Source organism: Nanorana parkeri, unplaced genomic scaffold (genome assembly GCF_000935625.1).
Source record: "Nanorana parkeri isolate BGI_ZX_2015 unplaced genomic scaffold, ASM93562v1 scaffold104, whole genome shotgun sequence".
NCBI lineage: Eukaryota > Metazoa > Chordata > Amphibia > Anura > Dicroglossidae > Nanorana > Nanorana parkeri.
The window spans coordinates 1,162,675-1,176,325 of record NW_017306372.1 but is presented as its reverse complement, the minus strand read 5'-3'; the positions used below and the strand labels follow the sequence as shown (position 1 = coordinate 1,176,325).

Sequence of the window (13,651 nt, the reverse complement as noted above, 5' to 3'; positions counted from 1 at the left end):
CCAGCATTGTAGCACAGCTGCCGGTGTGAATGCAGCCTTAATGGTTTGGGGTCATTTGCATCAATTTTCCAATGTTTGTTTTCAAATAGATTTTTTTTTGAATGTCATCTCTTGTACTAAGAAACCTTAAGTATATGACAGAGGATTCCCAAAGTGCTAGTGGTTATCTAAAAAGACAACCAAGCAGTAGCTGCTTGCGCACTGTTTGAAACCCCTGATATGGGAAGAGCTGCTGCTCTGACTCATTCGTGTGTGTTTTCAGCTTGAGCTAATGTTCCTGTAGACAAAGCTTTTTTAACAAAGGAGGAAAAGACAGAGGAAAATGAGCATAAACGCACTCCCTTCTGGCTAAAATTAAGTAATCAACATGCAGTCCTCTCCGTAATGAAAAAATATACAAAACATTTTATACATTCCCTTAAACGTTTAAAATGTGGCCTTTACTTTAGCAAAACGGCTCACTATTCTGAGCCGCTGTCTTATTTGGAATAAGTTTCATAGAATCCCATCGCACTCCTGACCGGATACAACCCAAAACATCAGGTGGGTGCTGTAATGACTGTGGGTGCCACCTCAAATCAAGTACAAATTCACAAAATAGTCACCAGCACACCAAAGTGAAATCTGTCATTTCTTCTTTGTTGACAAAAGAAAGGTATGTCGCAATGTGTAGCGGTGTTTCTGAAGCATTTCGGTCCCTTCAGGCAAACAGTGATGTTCTGTTAGCCTGAAGAAGGGACCGAAATGGTTCTAAACGTCGCTACACATTGAGACATACCTTATATTATACAGGATTTATATAGCGCCAACAGTTTGCGCAGCGCTTTACAATATAAGGAAGACGTTACAATCACAATACAAATCAAGACAAGATGGTAAGGAGGGCCCTGCCCGTGAGGGCTTTCAATCTTTCTTTTGTCAATAAAGAATAGACAGAAGTGTTTTGAATTTATTAGGATTAAGGGCTCATTCAGTGAGCTGCATTGATCAACGCAAGGGCACATGGAAAGCAATTGTTCTCTGCTCTGTCCACACCATACATGTGAGATGATGTGCTTGTCTGCATTTTGTTCTCGGTGCAATGCACATCAGCACATGTCAGTGAACCACCCCTGCAGAACAGATAGCAGTACATGCTCAGTGAAGGAAACATAACGCACCCATTGGCTGCTGTGAACATGCCCTCAAATCATGTTCCTATTTACCTTTCATTTTTTTAACTTGTTATAAATAAAATGCACTGAAATCACATTGGTTGCTGTAGGCAAAACAAACGCTATCGCTCAACATTTTATCAATCCTTTTCCCTGTAATTATGGAAATGACTGAAAGCTGGGCAAATGAACATGTCGACTAAATGATTCTGATTGATTTAGGCACCATGCTGAACTAAATGGCCAGAACATCTGCTGCCGCTTGTATTTGATGCATGGTAATTTAGTTTGCCCGTGTTTTCCTCTGTGTACAGAAAAGGGTTTAACCAGTTGAACATACCAGTCCACCAAAAATCTTAACTTCATTTAATGGCTCTCTGGTTTTCTTTTACTCAAGGTCTACCTCCGGCTTTGTTTTTATAGCGCAGTTCCTACTGCCAGTTGACCATAAGTGCCCTCACTACCCAATCTATTCTTTTGACTTGTCTTACCTCACTGTATTGGTTTTGGTAATGGTCCCTTCATTTCTTCCATTTTTACAAATGTCACTGTGCTGAACAGTTAACTTAAATCTAATTTCAACTGTTCAGCAGCCTATTCTGGTTGGAGATTTGTTGGTCCTGTGAGATTTCGTTTAACAAGCTGCATCCTGTCGGTAGAATTGGGTGATTTCCATTGTTGGCCTTTGCTGGGAACAGAGAGACACATCGCACCTGCTCTGCATGACTTATAGCAAACGTAAGGAAGTTGTGCGAGAAATCTGTGAGAGAGGGATGATTCATCCCAGAAGAATTGCCAGCTGGCAGCATATCTTACAAAGTTTGAGAAAGCTGTAGCCTTGATGGTTACTGGTATCTTGATGTGTGAAAGTGAAATAAGCGTTCTTAATAAGGAGACATTTTAATTACATTGGCAATTGGGTGCTCCAAGAAACTGCAAAATTTGAGGTGTACGTGCTGAAATTGACACGTAACCCAGGAGTTAAATCCTAAAAATACATTCAAGTACTTTACCTATTAACAAAAATGTGTCTTGTGTATCGCTCAGCTGTAGAGCCTCAAGTCATCTCTGAATTGGTACTGACACTGTCCTTCCTTGTGGAGGATGGCTACTTTTGTTCCCCATGATCCCTGTGTGTGTTGTAAAGCAACCACCGCTCCAAGCTCACTCCGGTGATGGACTATAATCTCAGGTTTAGTTAGTTTGTATCGATCACCGGAACGAGCTTGGAGCGGTCACTACTTTTCAACATGCACAGGGACCATGGGGAACACAGGTAGCCCCCTTTCAGAAGGAAGGACAGTGTCGGCACCAATTCAGAGATGATTTGAGGATCTACAGCCGAGTGCTACACAGATGAGATATTTTTGTTAATAGGTAAAGTACTTGAATGCATTTTTAAGGTTTAGCTCCTGAGTTTAAGGTTACATTAATGTTGTGCTACAATAGCTTCCAATTCCCTTACACTTCTGTGAAGCTGTTCTGATTGAGAGTTCACTGGGCCTCATATTGAAAGTGAAGGAAAGTATCAGTTGCAGCACATTTTATCAAATGTTGCATTGTGGGTGCAAATCATTTTTCCCCCTAGCTTGCAACTTTTGGGATTCTTATGTGTTGTTTTTTTTTTTTTGTTTAAAGTTAGTAAAATTGCAATTTACTGTTCCTTAAGCATGTTAGCTGCATTCAGGATTTGTTTTATATTAGACTTCTCTATTTTCACCTGAGGATCCTGCAACTAATACACTTCTGTCTTAAGTTGACATTGCTCACTCATCACTTTAGCTCTATAGAAGGAGGAGCGTTGTCACCCTAGGACAGAACTGTCTCCTCTTGTCATTAACGTAGAGGAGATTTCTCAGAACAATGCTGAGAACCTTCACCAGAGGGCATAGTGCACACAAAGTTATCAGCTCACAAAACTTCTAGTAGGAACAACAGATATGTTTGCACTTTGCAAACCAATATAACAAGGCTCTTTAATGGGGTGGGGGTATAATGGTTGTGTGTACAATTGTGCTCATAAGCTTACATACCCGGGCAGAATTTATGATTTCCTGGCCATTTTACCTTTGTCACTCATGGGTAGTGTTTGGCTGAAGCCATTTATTATCAATCAACTGTGTTTACTCTTTTCCAATCATATTGACAACAGAAACTACCCAAATGACCCTGATCAAAAGTTTACATACCCTGGTGATTTTGGCCTGATCACATGCACACAGGTTGACACAAAGGGGTGTGAAAAGGCTATTAAAGGGAACCATCCTCACCTGTGATCTGTTTGCATGTTATCAGTGTGTGTATAAAAGGCCAATGAGTTTCTGGCCTGCTGACAGACCCTTGCATCCTTCATCCAGTGCTGCACTGACGTGTCTGGATTCTGAGTCATGGGGAAAGCAAAAGAATTGCCAAAGGACCTGTGGGAAAAGGTAGTTTAACTGTATAGAACAGGAAAGGGATATAAGATATCCGAGGAATTGTGAAGGCCAATCAGCAGTGTTCAAACTCTAATCAAGAAGTGGAACTTCAAATGTTCTGTTGAAACCAAACCACGGTCAGGTAGACCAACTAAACTGTCAGCCACAACTGCCAGGAAAATTGTTCGGGATGCAAAGAAAAACCCACAAATAACTTAAGGTGAAATATAGGACGCACAGAAAACATGTGGTGTGGCTGTTGCAAGATGCACAATAAGGAGGCACTTGAAGAAAGATGGGCTGCATGGTCGAGTCTCCGGAAGAAAGCCATTACTACGCAAGTGCCACAAAGTATCCCGCTTACAATACGCCAAACAGCACAGAGATGAGCCTCAAACCTTCTGGCACAGTCATTTTGAGTGATGACACCAAAATTGAGCTTTTCAGCCACAACCATAAACGATATATTTGGAGAGGAGTCAACAAGGCCTATGATGAAAAGTACACCATTCCTACTGTGACACACGGAGGTGAATCTCTGATGTTTTGGGGATGTGTGGGCTACAAAGGCACAGGAAAGTTGGTCAGAATTGATGGCACGATGAATGCAGTATTTTATCAAGATACTGGAGGACAATTTGCATGCATCAGCCCGGAAGCTGCGCATGGGACGTACTTGGACATGCCAACATGGCAATGATCCTAAACGCAAGGCCAAGTTGACCTGTCATTGGCTACAGCAGAATAAAGGGAAGGTTCTGGAGTGTCCATCTGTCTCCTGACCTCAATATCATTGGACCACTCTGGGGAGATCTCAAACGTGCAGTTCATGCCAGACAGCCCAAGAATTTACAGGACCTGGAGGCTTTTTGCCAGGAAGTATGGACAGCTTTACCATCAGAGAAGATAAAGAGCCTCATCCACACATACAACAAAAGACTTCAAGCTGGCATTGATGTTAAAGGGGGCAACACACCGTATTAAGAACTGGGGTATGTAAACTTTTGATCAGGCTTCAGTGTTTGGCTTCAGCCAAACACTACTCATGAGTGACAGAGGTTTTCGTGTTGGCATTCATATTCTCTGAAAAATGGCCAGGAAGTGTGTGTGTGTGTGTGTGTGTGTGTGTGTGTGTGTGTGTGTGTGTTTTTAAATGAGATTTTACCATGTTTTTAACAAACGATGGTAAATACAGCCACACAAGTTAGTTTAAAATGTCTTTCCTTGTAGTAAACATTCACATATAATGTAAATGTAGTAATCAAGATGTTTTCCAGTGAAGATTAGAAAATAAAAGGGATGATGGGTTTACTTGCGCCTGTTCACATCTGTGCGGGTTCCAGCGCTATAAATTGAGTTTTACTGCCGGAAGAAAAGTTACTTTGACAATTGTCACAAAAAAATGTTTTTAATGCATAACTGCAATTGTTGGCCCAAGAGAAATAATGTTGTTGGAATACCTCCCAAACACATTACATACTAAATGTGCAAAACATGGATTTCTATTTGTGCTTCAAACTCTGCTACCTGTATTTAGACAGAATAATTTTCTCAAACGTCGGTCTCGCCATTTTGATTTGCAGCAAACTTGTTTTTAAACTAACATTTATTGTGATATTAGCTGATGCCTCTCATTCTGGATTTAACATGTTAAAATGGCAAACACCCTGTGCATGCCGATCACACTGTAGGTTTTAATTGGTTCTCATGCGATGTGATTATAACCATATCTCTGTTGCAGATGTTCAAGCTGTTGCTTACGAGGAGCCAAAACACTGGTGTTCTATTGTCTATTATGAGCTGAACAATCGAGTAGGAGAGGCGTTCCATGCCTCCTCCACAAGTGTGCTGGTGGATGGTTTCACCGATCCCTCCAACAACAGGAACAGATTTTGCCTTGGGCTCCTGTCCAACGTTAACCGTAACTCCACTATTGAGAATACCAGGCGGCATATCGGGAAAGGTAAATCTACCTTTAAAGTATTGCATTGCAATTATTTTTGCTCTGTGGTTTTGCTCTCCTAAGTTAAACCGCTTAAGGATTTTGAATGTAACAAATACGTCCTAAAAAAAACTTCCCACAATAGCGTCCGTCTCCTCTCCCCGTGCTGCTATGAATAGCAGTTAGCAGCTGTCAAAAAGGCAGCCGGTATCTGCTTTGCATTATACAGCGGCGGATGTCAAAATGCAGCTGCTCCTGTGTGAAATGACAATTGCAGATAGTCTGCACGTGTCTTTTCAATAGTGTAACAATTGGGGATGCACCGAAATTTCGGCCACCAAAACATTTCGTGCGGAAATGGTACTTTGGACATAAAGGCCGAAAATTCAGTGCATCTCTAGCTCCTCACCTCCCCGCTGGACGCTAGTCTGTCTCCTCCGATGCCCACTGTTCTCACCCGCCTGTGTTGGCAGAGACAGCAGGAATTTGAGGGGACCCAGACCAGCAGCCTCCACTGGGAAGGAGAGAAGGTTGGGGCCTGCCAAATTTCTTTTTATTTTCAGTCTAATAATTCTAATTTTAGTGGATCCCTAGTAACCATGTGGCGTTTCCTTGTATTTACTATTTAATTTGTATGTAGCTCAAATATGTGTCCCTTTGATCTACATATAGATGAAACCGTAAATGCAGCGACCTCATCTAAAGAAACCTTTCAAGTTACGTTTAGTTTTTTTTACTTTAAATAAATGTATTCCTAGTATAACCCTAATTAAGTCTTCACTCCCCTTAACTATGATTTTGTGCTAGTTTTATTGCTGTTGTGTAACAGGAAAATATGCCAAATTGACCCCAATTTATTTTAAATTTTTTGTTTTCCTTTGCAAAAAAACTATGCCATGCTTTGTACCAGAAACCTCAGCAAGACACATTATAGCATTGGATATATATACTTTTTCATTACGGTATTAAATGTTTACTTGCAATAAAACTACTTTTTTGCACAACAATATTACCAAAAGAGCCTAGTTTTCCACCAAAAAAAACATACGTTTTACTTTATCTTCATTAACCACTTGCCCTCCGTCCGTTGTAAAAAGGACAGACTGTAAACTCCCATTGGCAGGTCTCCGTAAATAAAGGGCTTTTTCCTGCTCGCGCACACCGGCAGAAAAAAAAAACTGTTAAATGGAAACAGCCGTTACCAGCAGCTCTATAGTGCAGCATGTGCTTCCCCCCCTGCACCCTCACCTTCAATCCGGGGCTCCACTGCCCCATCTGTGGCCCGGGACTGGCTTGGGTGGGTGCTAGGAGGGAGATCAGCTTCTCCCTCTGACACATGAGTGATGTGTATTACATTACTTCCACATTCAGCTGTCATTTCTCTGGCTACTATAGCCAGAGAAGAAACTGGTGAAGCAGATCTCTGCTTCATCAGCTTCTTTGGGGGTCTCCAGGTGACTGTGGATCTTAAGAGGCCCCTAATGTCTCCATGGAGAGGACCTGTCAGTGTGCCTGTGCTATCACATAGGTATTGTTGACCCCCTATGTGATCGCAATAATAAGTGTAAAAAAGTTTTTTTAAAATATATTTAAGTCCCCCATATGCATATATAAACGTAAATATGCGGCAGGTGCGCCAACGTGCGAAAATTACAATTGCGCTACAAATTTAATAATACAAATGTCAGAGAGCAATCATTTTAGGGCCATCAATCACTGATAAACACCAAACTGATTAGCGATAAAAGCTTTTAAAGCGCCGCCTATGGCCAATTTTGGGTATTGTAGTTGAGGTTTCGCGGGCGTGCGCAATTTTAAGGCTTGACATGTTTGGTGTCCATTTACCCGATGTAGATAGCCCATGGTCCCATCGCACTCCTGACCGTGTAAATCCCTAAAAGAATTGGGTGCTGCGGTAGTCAACGGGTGGTATTTGCAAAATACGTCTATTTATTGACGTGCATCGTGTTAGAAAACAAGTGTATGTTTTACCTGATGAAGGGGATCCTTTGTGACCCCGAAACGTTAGTTGTTTTCTAACACGATGCACGTCAATAAATAGACGTATTTTGCAAATTTGGAGTGCCGGTGTCTCTGCTTCAGCTCATTTACCCGACGTGACCCTGTCTTCTATATTTTACCAAAAAATTTCATAATAAATGTTTAATAATTTAATACAGGGGGAAAAGTTGTTGTTTTTTACCAAAAGATTTTCGGTATTTTTTTCCTTAATCTAGTAAATAAAAGAAATTAAATACCACCAAAAGAAAGCTCTATCGGTCCCTAAAAAATGGTATAAAATGTATTTCAGTACAGCGTTGCATGACAGCATAAATGTCAAAGTACCGCAGCGCTGAATACTGAAAAATGGCCTGGGCAGCAACTGGGTTTAATGCCCCGGTCAGCAAGTGGTTAATGACATCATTATCTCCAATTAAACGGGCCCATAGTGAAAATCGAGAAGTTGCACCAGTCCATAAGGGGTATACAGGTTTGAGCTGAGGTGGCTAAACTGAACGTTCTATCACAGAATCTATTAATGTTAAATACAGAGTCTGGCACAGCGCAGGAGCCAGGCAGCCAATGTTCCTAAAATTACAGCTGTCAGTTGATGTGTAAAGCCAATCATTCAAATCTTTAACACTCGCCAAATAAAAACCAAAATCTGCAGGTTTTAATTTAAAAAATACTGTTTTTAGTAAAATGTATAAATTGCTTCCAGTCTGGATTTACATGGATTTTCCTTCGTTTTTGTTTTTTTGAACTATTTTTTTTTTCTCTGGAATTCAACAAAAGGGCCAGTTGGAGCCTAAATTTTATTTGGCAGATGCTGTACTTCGATAGGACCAGAAGTGTTTCATGTGTATTGTTAGAGACAAGTGTTTGAGTATACGCAAATCTCGCTCCCCCGGCCAAATCTTTTATATTAGACGCAGTGTTTTGATGGATTTCCTGACAGGCTACATTGATCTTAGATTTTAGAATCAATGGGGGTAATTGTATGTTTTAATACTAGTCTAAAAGGTGACCACCACCCAAGACCTGATCCTGCATCGTGGTGTGTCTGTTTAGATTAATTGTAAGGAGAGCCCAACATACTCCTTACCGGTATGCCCCTTGCAGATGGGTGCTGAAGTGGCTGCGGTTGGCGCCACTGTATCCAAGTGAAAATAGTATGTCACCAGTACGCCAAGGTCAAATGTCCAAATGCTGTTTGTTCATCTTGTCACAGACAAGGTTTCGGGCCACTTAGGGAACCTTCATCAGGCATAGTATGTTTTAGATTGAATGAATCTGAGCAGTGGATGGGCTAGGTTGCCTGTGGCAGTTTTTGCAAGCACAGTGAAAGACCAATATTTGGGTTCCTTTCCTTTAGAAACTAGGAGAGGGTCACTCAGGAAGGGCTTTCACTTAAGCTGTATTTCATTTTGTTCTGCTACACAACTGGATGTATTCTTTGTTCTCCAGTTTTTCTGGGATGTCTATTGTTAACCATTGTTTGCAACAAATTAAATATTCTAGATCATCTCCTGTGGTGCTGTATGAAGGGTTATAAAAACAAAGGCTGCTTTTATGATTAAAATAAATTGTGTAAAGTTATTGAATATGATGCCGGCAAGGAGGCCAGAAATATCACTGCTGGGACCTTCAAAAAGATATGAGGCTGGTGTGTGATAAGCTACCATCTACCCGAAACTGAATTATCAGCCAATTTGTTTCAGCTGTAGCTTTGACTTCCAACTCTCAGACAATAGTTCCAGTGTTCTCATCACAAAATGTTCTTCTCTTATAGGTGTCCATTTGTACTATGTTGGAGGCGAAGTATATGCAGAGTGCTTGAGTGACAGCAGCATCTTTGTTCAGAGTCGGAATTGTAATTACCATCATGGATTTCATCCTACAACTGTATGCAAGATTCCAAGCGGATGCAGCTTGAAGATCTTCAACAACCAAGAGTTTGCTCAGCTTTTGGCCCAGTCGGTAAACCATGGATTTGAGACAGTCTACGAACTTACCAAGATGTGCACTATTCGGATGAGCTTTGTTAAAGTAAGTCATTCTGCTTGGACTATAAACCTGGAGGAGAGCATGTTTGTTAGTGTTTCCTGGGCTTTTTTATAGTAACAGATCCTAATAGAAGTCCACTGACCCGATAAATTGCTGTGCTCTCTGCTTGTGCTGCACTGTAATCTGTTGTCCTCTGTGAACTACAGAACTTCTCCGCTTCTATGTTATGGAGAAGAGAGGGGTGTTCTATAGTCCAGAAACACTTCTTTACTAGGGTGACACTGCTGTCCCTCCATAAATAGTATGATCACTGTCACCCTAAGACAGGAAGTGTTCCTGGAAGCTCACAAGGGAGAAAACAAAACTAATGTTGCCACCTTCACTCCTACTGCGGACTGTCCCTCGACGTCCACGCATGCAATGCAGGGATATGGAACCTCCATTGTAGTAGATCTCTAGAGCAAAGTTGAGAAGGTGCTGTCGGGACCAGTGCAGCAGCCCAGAGGGTTCTCTGGGCTGCTGCAATATATTAGTCAACCCTTGCTGTGCATGGTCAGCCCCACTGCAAGGGAAAACTTAAAATTTCCCTGGAGTTAGCTTAAAGAGCTGCAGCAATCTACTTTGAGATGATTTTGGATTCATATTGACTTGTGTGGGAAAGAAACGTTGCTCAGACACAAGTCATGTAAATAAGTTGTTGTCACTATGAGATCCCATCATGTTCTGTTCGCTAAAGCCTGCTACCCTGTTTCCCCGAAAATAAGACCTACCCCGAAAATAAGACCTAGTACTATTTTTGGGAATTGCTAAAATATAACAGTGGTGTGGAAATTTTTTTAAAAACTACTTGTCCAAGGGCTAAAGTGGGGGCCAAATCTACTTGTCCTTCACGACAATCCACTTGTCCCAATACAAAAAATAGTTTTAATCAAAACTAAGGATGCACCAATACCGGTTTTTCGGTATCGAGTACAGATTTTTTGCTTTTGGATCTCGCCGACACTGAATACTAATACCGGTGCTTCCACTGACATAGAGCAGGCTACCCTGGTAATCTGAAGCTCACAAGGGAGAAAACAAAACTAATGTTGCCACCTTCACTCCTACTGCGGACTGTCCCTCGACGTCCACGCATGCAATGCAGGGATATGGAACCTCCATTGTAGTAGATCTCTAGAGCAAAGTTGAGAAGGTGCTGTCGGGACCAGTGCAGCAGCCCAGAGGGTTCTCTGGGCTGCTGCAATATATTAGTCAACCCTTGCTGTGCATGGTCAGCCCCACTGCAAGGGAAAACTTAAAATTTCCCTGGAGTTAGCTTAAAGAGCTGCAGCAATCTACTTTGAGATGATTTTGGATTCATATTGACTTGTGTGGGAAAGAAACGTTGCTCAGACACAAGTCATGTAAATAAGTTGTTGTCACTATGAGATCCCATCATGTTCTGTTCGCTAAAGCCTGCTACCCTGTTTCCCCGAAAATAAGACCTACCCCGAAAATAAGACCTAGTACTATTTTTGGGAATTGCTAAAATATAACAGTGGTGTGGAAATTTTTTTAAAAACTACTTGTCCAAGGGCTAAAGTGGGGGCCAAATCTACTTGTCCTTCACGACAATCCACTTGTCCCAATACAAAAAATAGTTTTAATCAAAACTAAGGATGCACCAATACCGGTTTTTCGGTATCGAGTACAGATTTTTTGCTTTTGGATCTCGCCGACACTGAATACTAATACCGGTGCTTCCACTGACATAGAGCAGGCTACCCTGGTAATCAGGAAACCAGGCAGCAGGTAATGACATCCCGCCCAGGTTCCAAGACTCCATGTTGTTTGGCCTGCTTGATTGGCCGGGAAACCTGCTTCCCGGTCAATCAGGAAGCCGGGTGGCGAGTAATGACCTGATTTGACCGGGAAACTGGCTCGATGCTGATTGGCCAGGAAGCCGGCTTTCCAGCCAATCAGCAAGGAGCCGGCTTCCCGCGCCAATCAGAACCAGGAGGCGGGTCATTACTTGCCGCACGGCTTCCTGATTGCACGGGAAGCTGGCTCCATGTTCGCCTACGGCACTGCCAGTCAGAGGAAATTTTCATCTGGCCGTAAGTTCCAATATCGAGGAAGGTATGGGAGCATTTGGGTACGAGTACTTGCCCAAATACTCTGTATCGGCACTGATACTATCGGTGCACCCCTAATCAAAACATATTTTACTGTGCTAAATAGCGCTTCTCACTGGTCAGCGCAGTCATCTGACCACGTTAACCAATGAGTGCTTGCAATTTGCGAGCGAAATTCAAAATGCATAGGGGAGGACTGCACTGGACAGCAGTACGGGGGACAGATAGTACACCCATACTGGCGGAGGGGAGGGATTGTTCGCCAAAAGGTAAGTATAGCCAGGGGGGTGGCGGTTTGGGAGAGACAGGGCCAGATTTCATCTGGTAATTTTAATTTTTCCATATTACCTGGGAAAATGAACGTACCCTTTAATGCACATTATGTTTGTGTTAGAGAATTCTGGCTACCACCATGGAATGGCAGCTGCAGTCTCAAAGCACATGCAGAATGTCCTACGCATGCGTTTATTTGCATGCAGATTGGGTGGGTAGCAGGGTTTCATTTTTTTTTATTTTTTACTTTTTCATTTTTTAAAATCTTTATATATTTTTTTAACTTTTTACATTTTCTTTAACTTTTTATTTACTTTTTCCACTTAATGTTCTTCCTATTGCATAGGAGATTAAAATCGCTTATGTGATAGTTTGGAGGTGACAGGTTCTCTTTATGGAACCTGATCTCCAACACAGAACAGCTGTTCTGTGTAGTTCCTGACAGCCGAGACAGGTGGTGCTGTGATTACAGCGCCACGGTCTCAGAACACGCAGCCCGTAGAGCAGAAGTTTGTCGTCTGCTCTATGGCTGAGCCGTTGTGCCTTAGTTTTTGGTGGTTCCCTGGGAGAGCGGGCGACCCCGAAAACTACAGCGGGGGGTGCAGGCAGAAACGATCGCAGCTTCTCAAATTAATACAAGTGGTCTGATCAGACCACTTGTATTAAACGAGCGGCGGCGGCTCCACAATGTACATTCAGCTCTGCTTGTCTGGAGCAGGGCTGAATGTACTTTAAAACTACTCGCCCGGCGCCCGAAACTGCATGTCCCGGGCGTCGGGCTATAGGAATTCCACACCCCTGTATAAGACCTACCCCGTAAATAAGACCTAGTTGTGACCATTCCCAGGGCCGGTGGTGGCATAAGGGGGAACTTGAAGAGCTGCGGGAGATTATCAGTGGTGCCAACAAAGCCAGCACTAGAGGAAGCTAGGCGGCACCGGAGGGAGCAGAGCCGCATAAGCCGATGCTTCCTCTATAGCGCCGCCTCCTGTCACTGGCGGAGTGATACCAGCCTGGGAGGAATTGATAGTGAAAGCGCGTTTCGCTCATTCTGCCCAGCGATTGGTTACCAAATTACTCTTGGAAAGGTACGGCACCCCTGATTGCACTGATCACCCTATTCTTAACTTTGCCATTTTGGATTATTTCATTTGGATTTGCGTTAACTTTGGATTGTTATACATTAAAAAAAAATAAGACCTACCCCGAAAATAAGACCTAGTGTGTGTTTTTTTGGGGGAAACAGTATTTGTAAGCATAGGTTTCCTTTTTTTCTGTACTGTTGTAGTACTATTGGATAACTGACTCTGTATAGTTACTTGATAAATCTTGACAATAGTTTTTTCCTCTTCACTTTCAGGGATGGGGTGCAGAGTATCATCGCCAGGATGTTACTAGCACCCCCTGCTGGATTGAGATTCACCTGCATGGCCCTCTTCAGTGGCTGGATAAAGTACTTACTCAGATGGGCTCCCCCCATAACCCAATCTCATCTGTCTCCTAAATGGAACTGGACATTTCTGGATGCTATGGAGCCGTGCATGTACTTGAAGGACGTATGCATCAGACACATACTGGCTGAAGGAGGGGACTTTTTTTTCATTTTTTCTTTTTATGTATACGGTTTGGGAGCCTCTAATACTTGATGTTTGTGACCAACTCAACATGAGAGGGGAAGAGGGTCCCTACTATGAGATGTGGCTCAATTTTCACAGCAGCTAATTCTATATTTTTTTTTTTTTT

The 13,651-nt window shown here is 42.4% G+C and overlaps 1 protein-coding gene across 1 annotated transcript in view; it reads left to right on the top strand.

Moving 5' to 3' along the window:
• SMAD1 (SMAD family member 1) overlaps nucleotides 1–13,651 on the top strand; it is a 69,763-nt gene extending 56,112 nt beyond the window's left edge. The window contains exons 5-7 of the mRNA XM_018552986.1: nucleotides 5,313–5,534; nucleotides 9,307–9,563; nucleotides 13,269–13,651. Of these exons, the coding sequence (XP_018408488.1) occupies nucleotides 5,313–5,534; nucleotides 9,307–9,563; nucleotides 13,269–13,412 (623 nt within the window). The 3' untranslated portion in view covers nucleotides 13,413–13,651. The remainder of the gene's footprint in view (nucleotides 1–5,312; nucleotides 5,535–9,306; nucleotides 9,564–13,268) is intronic.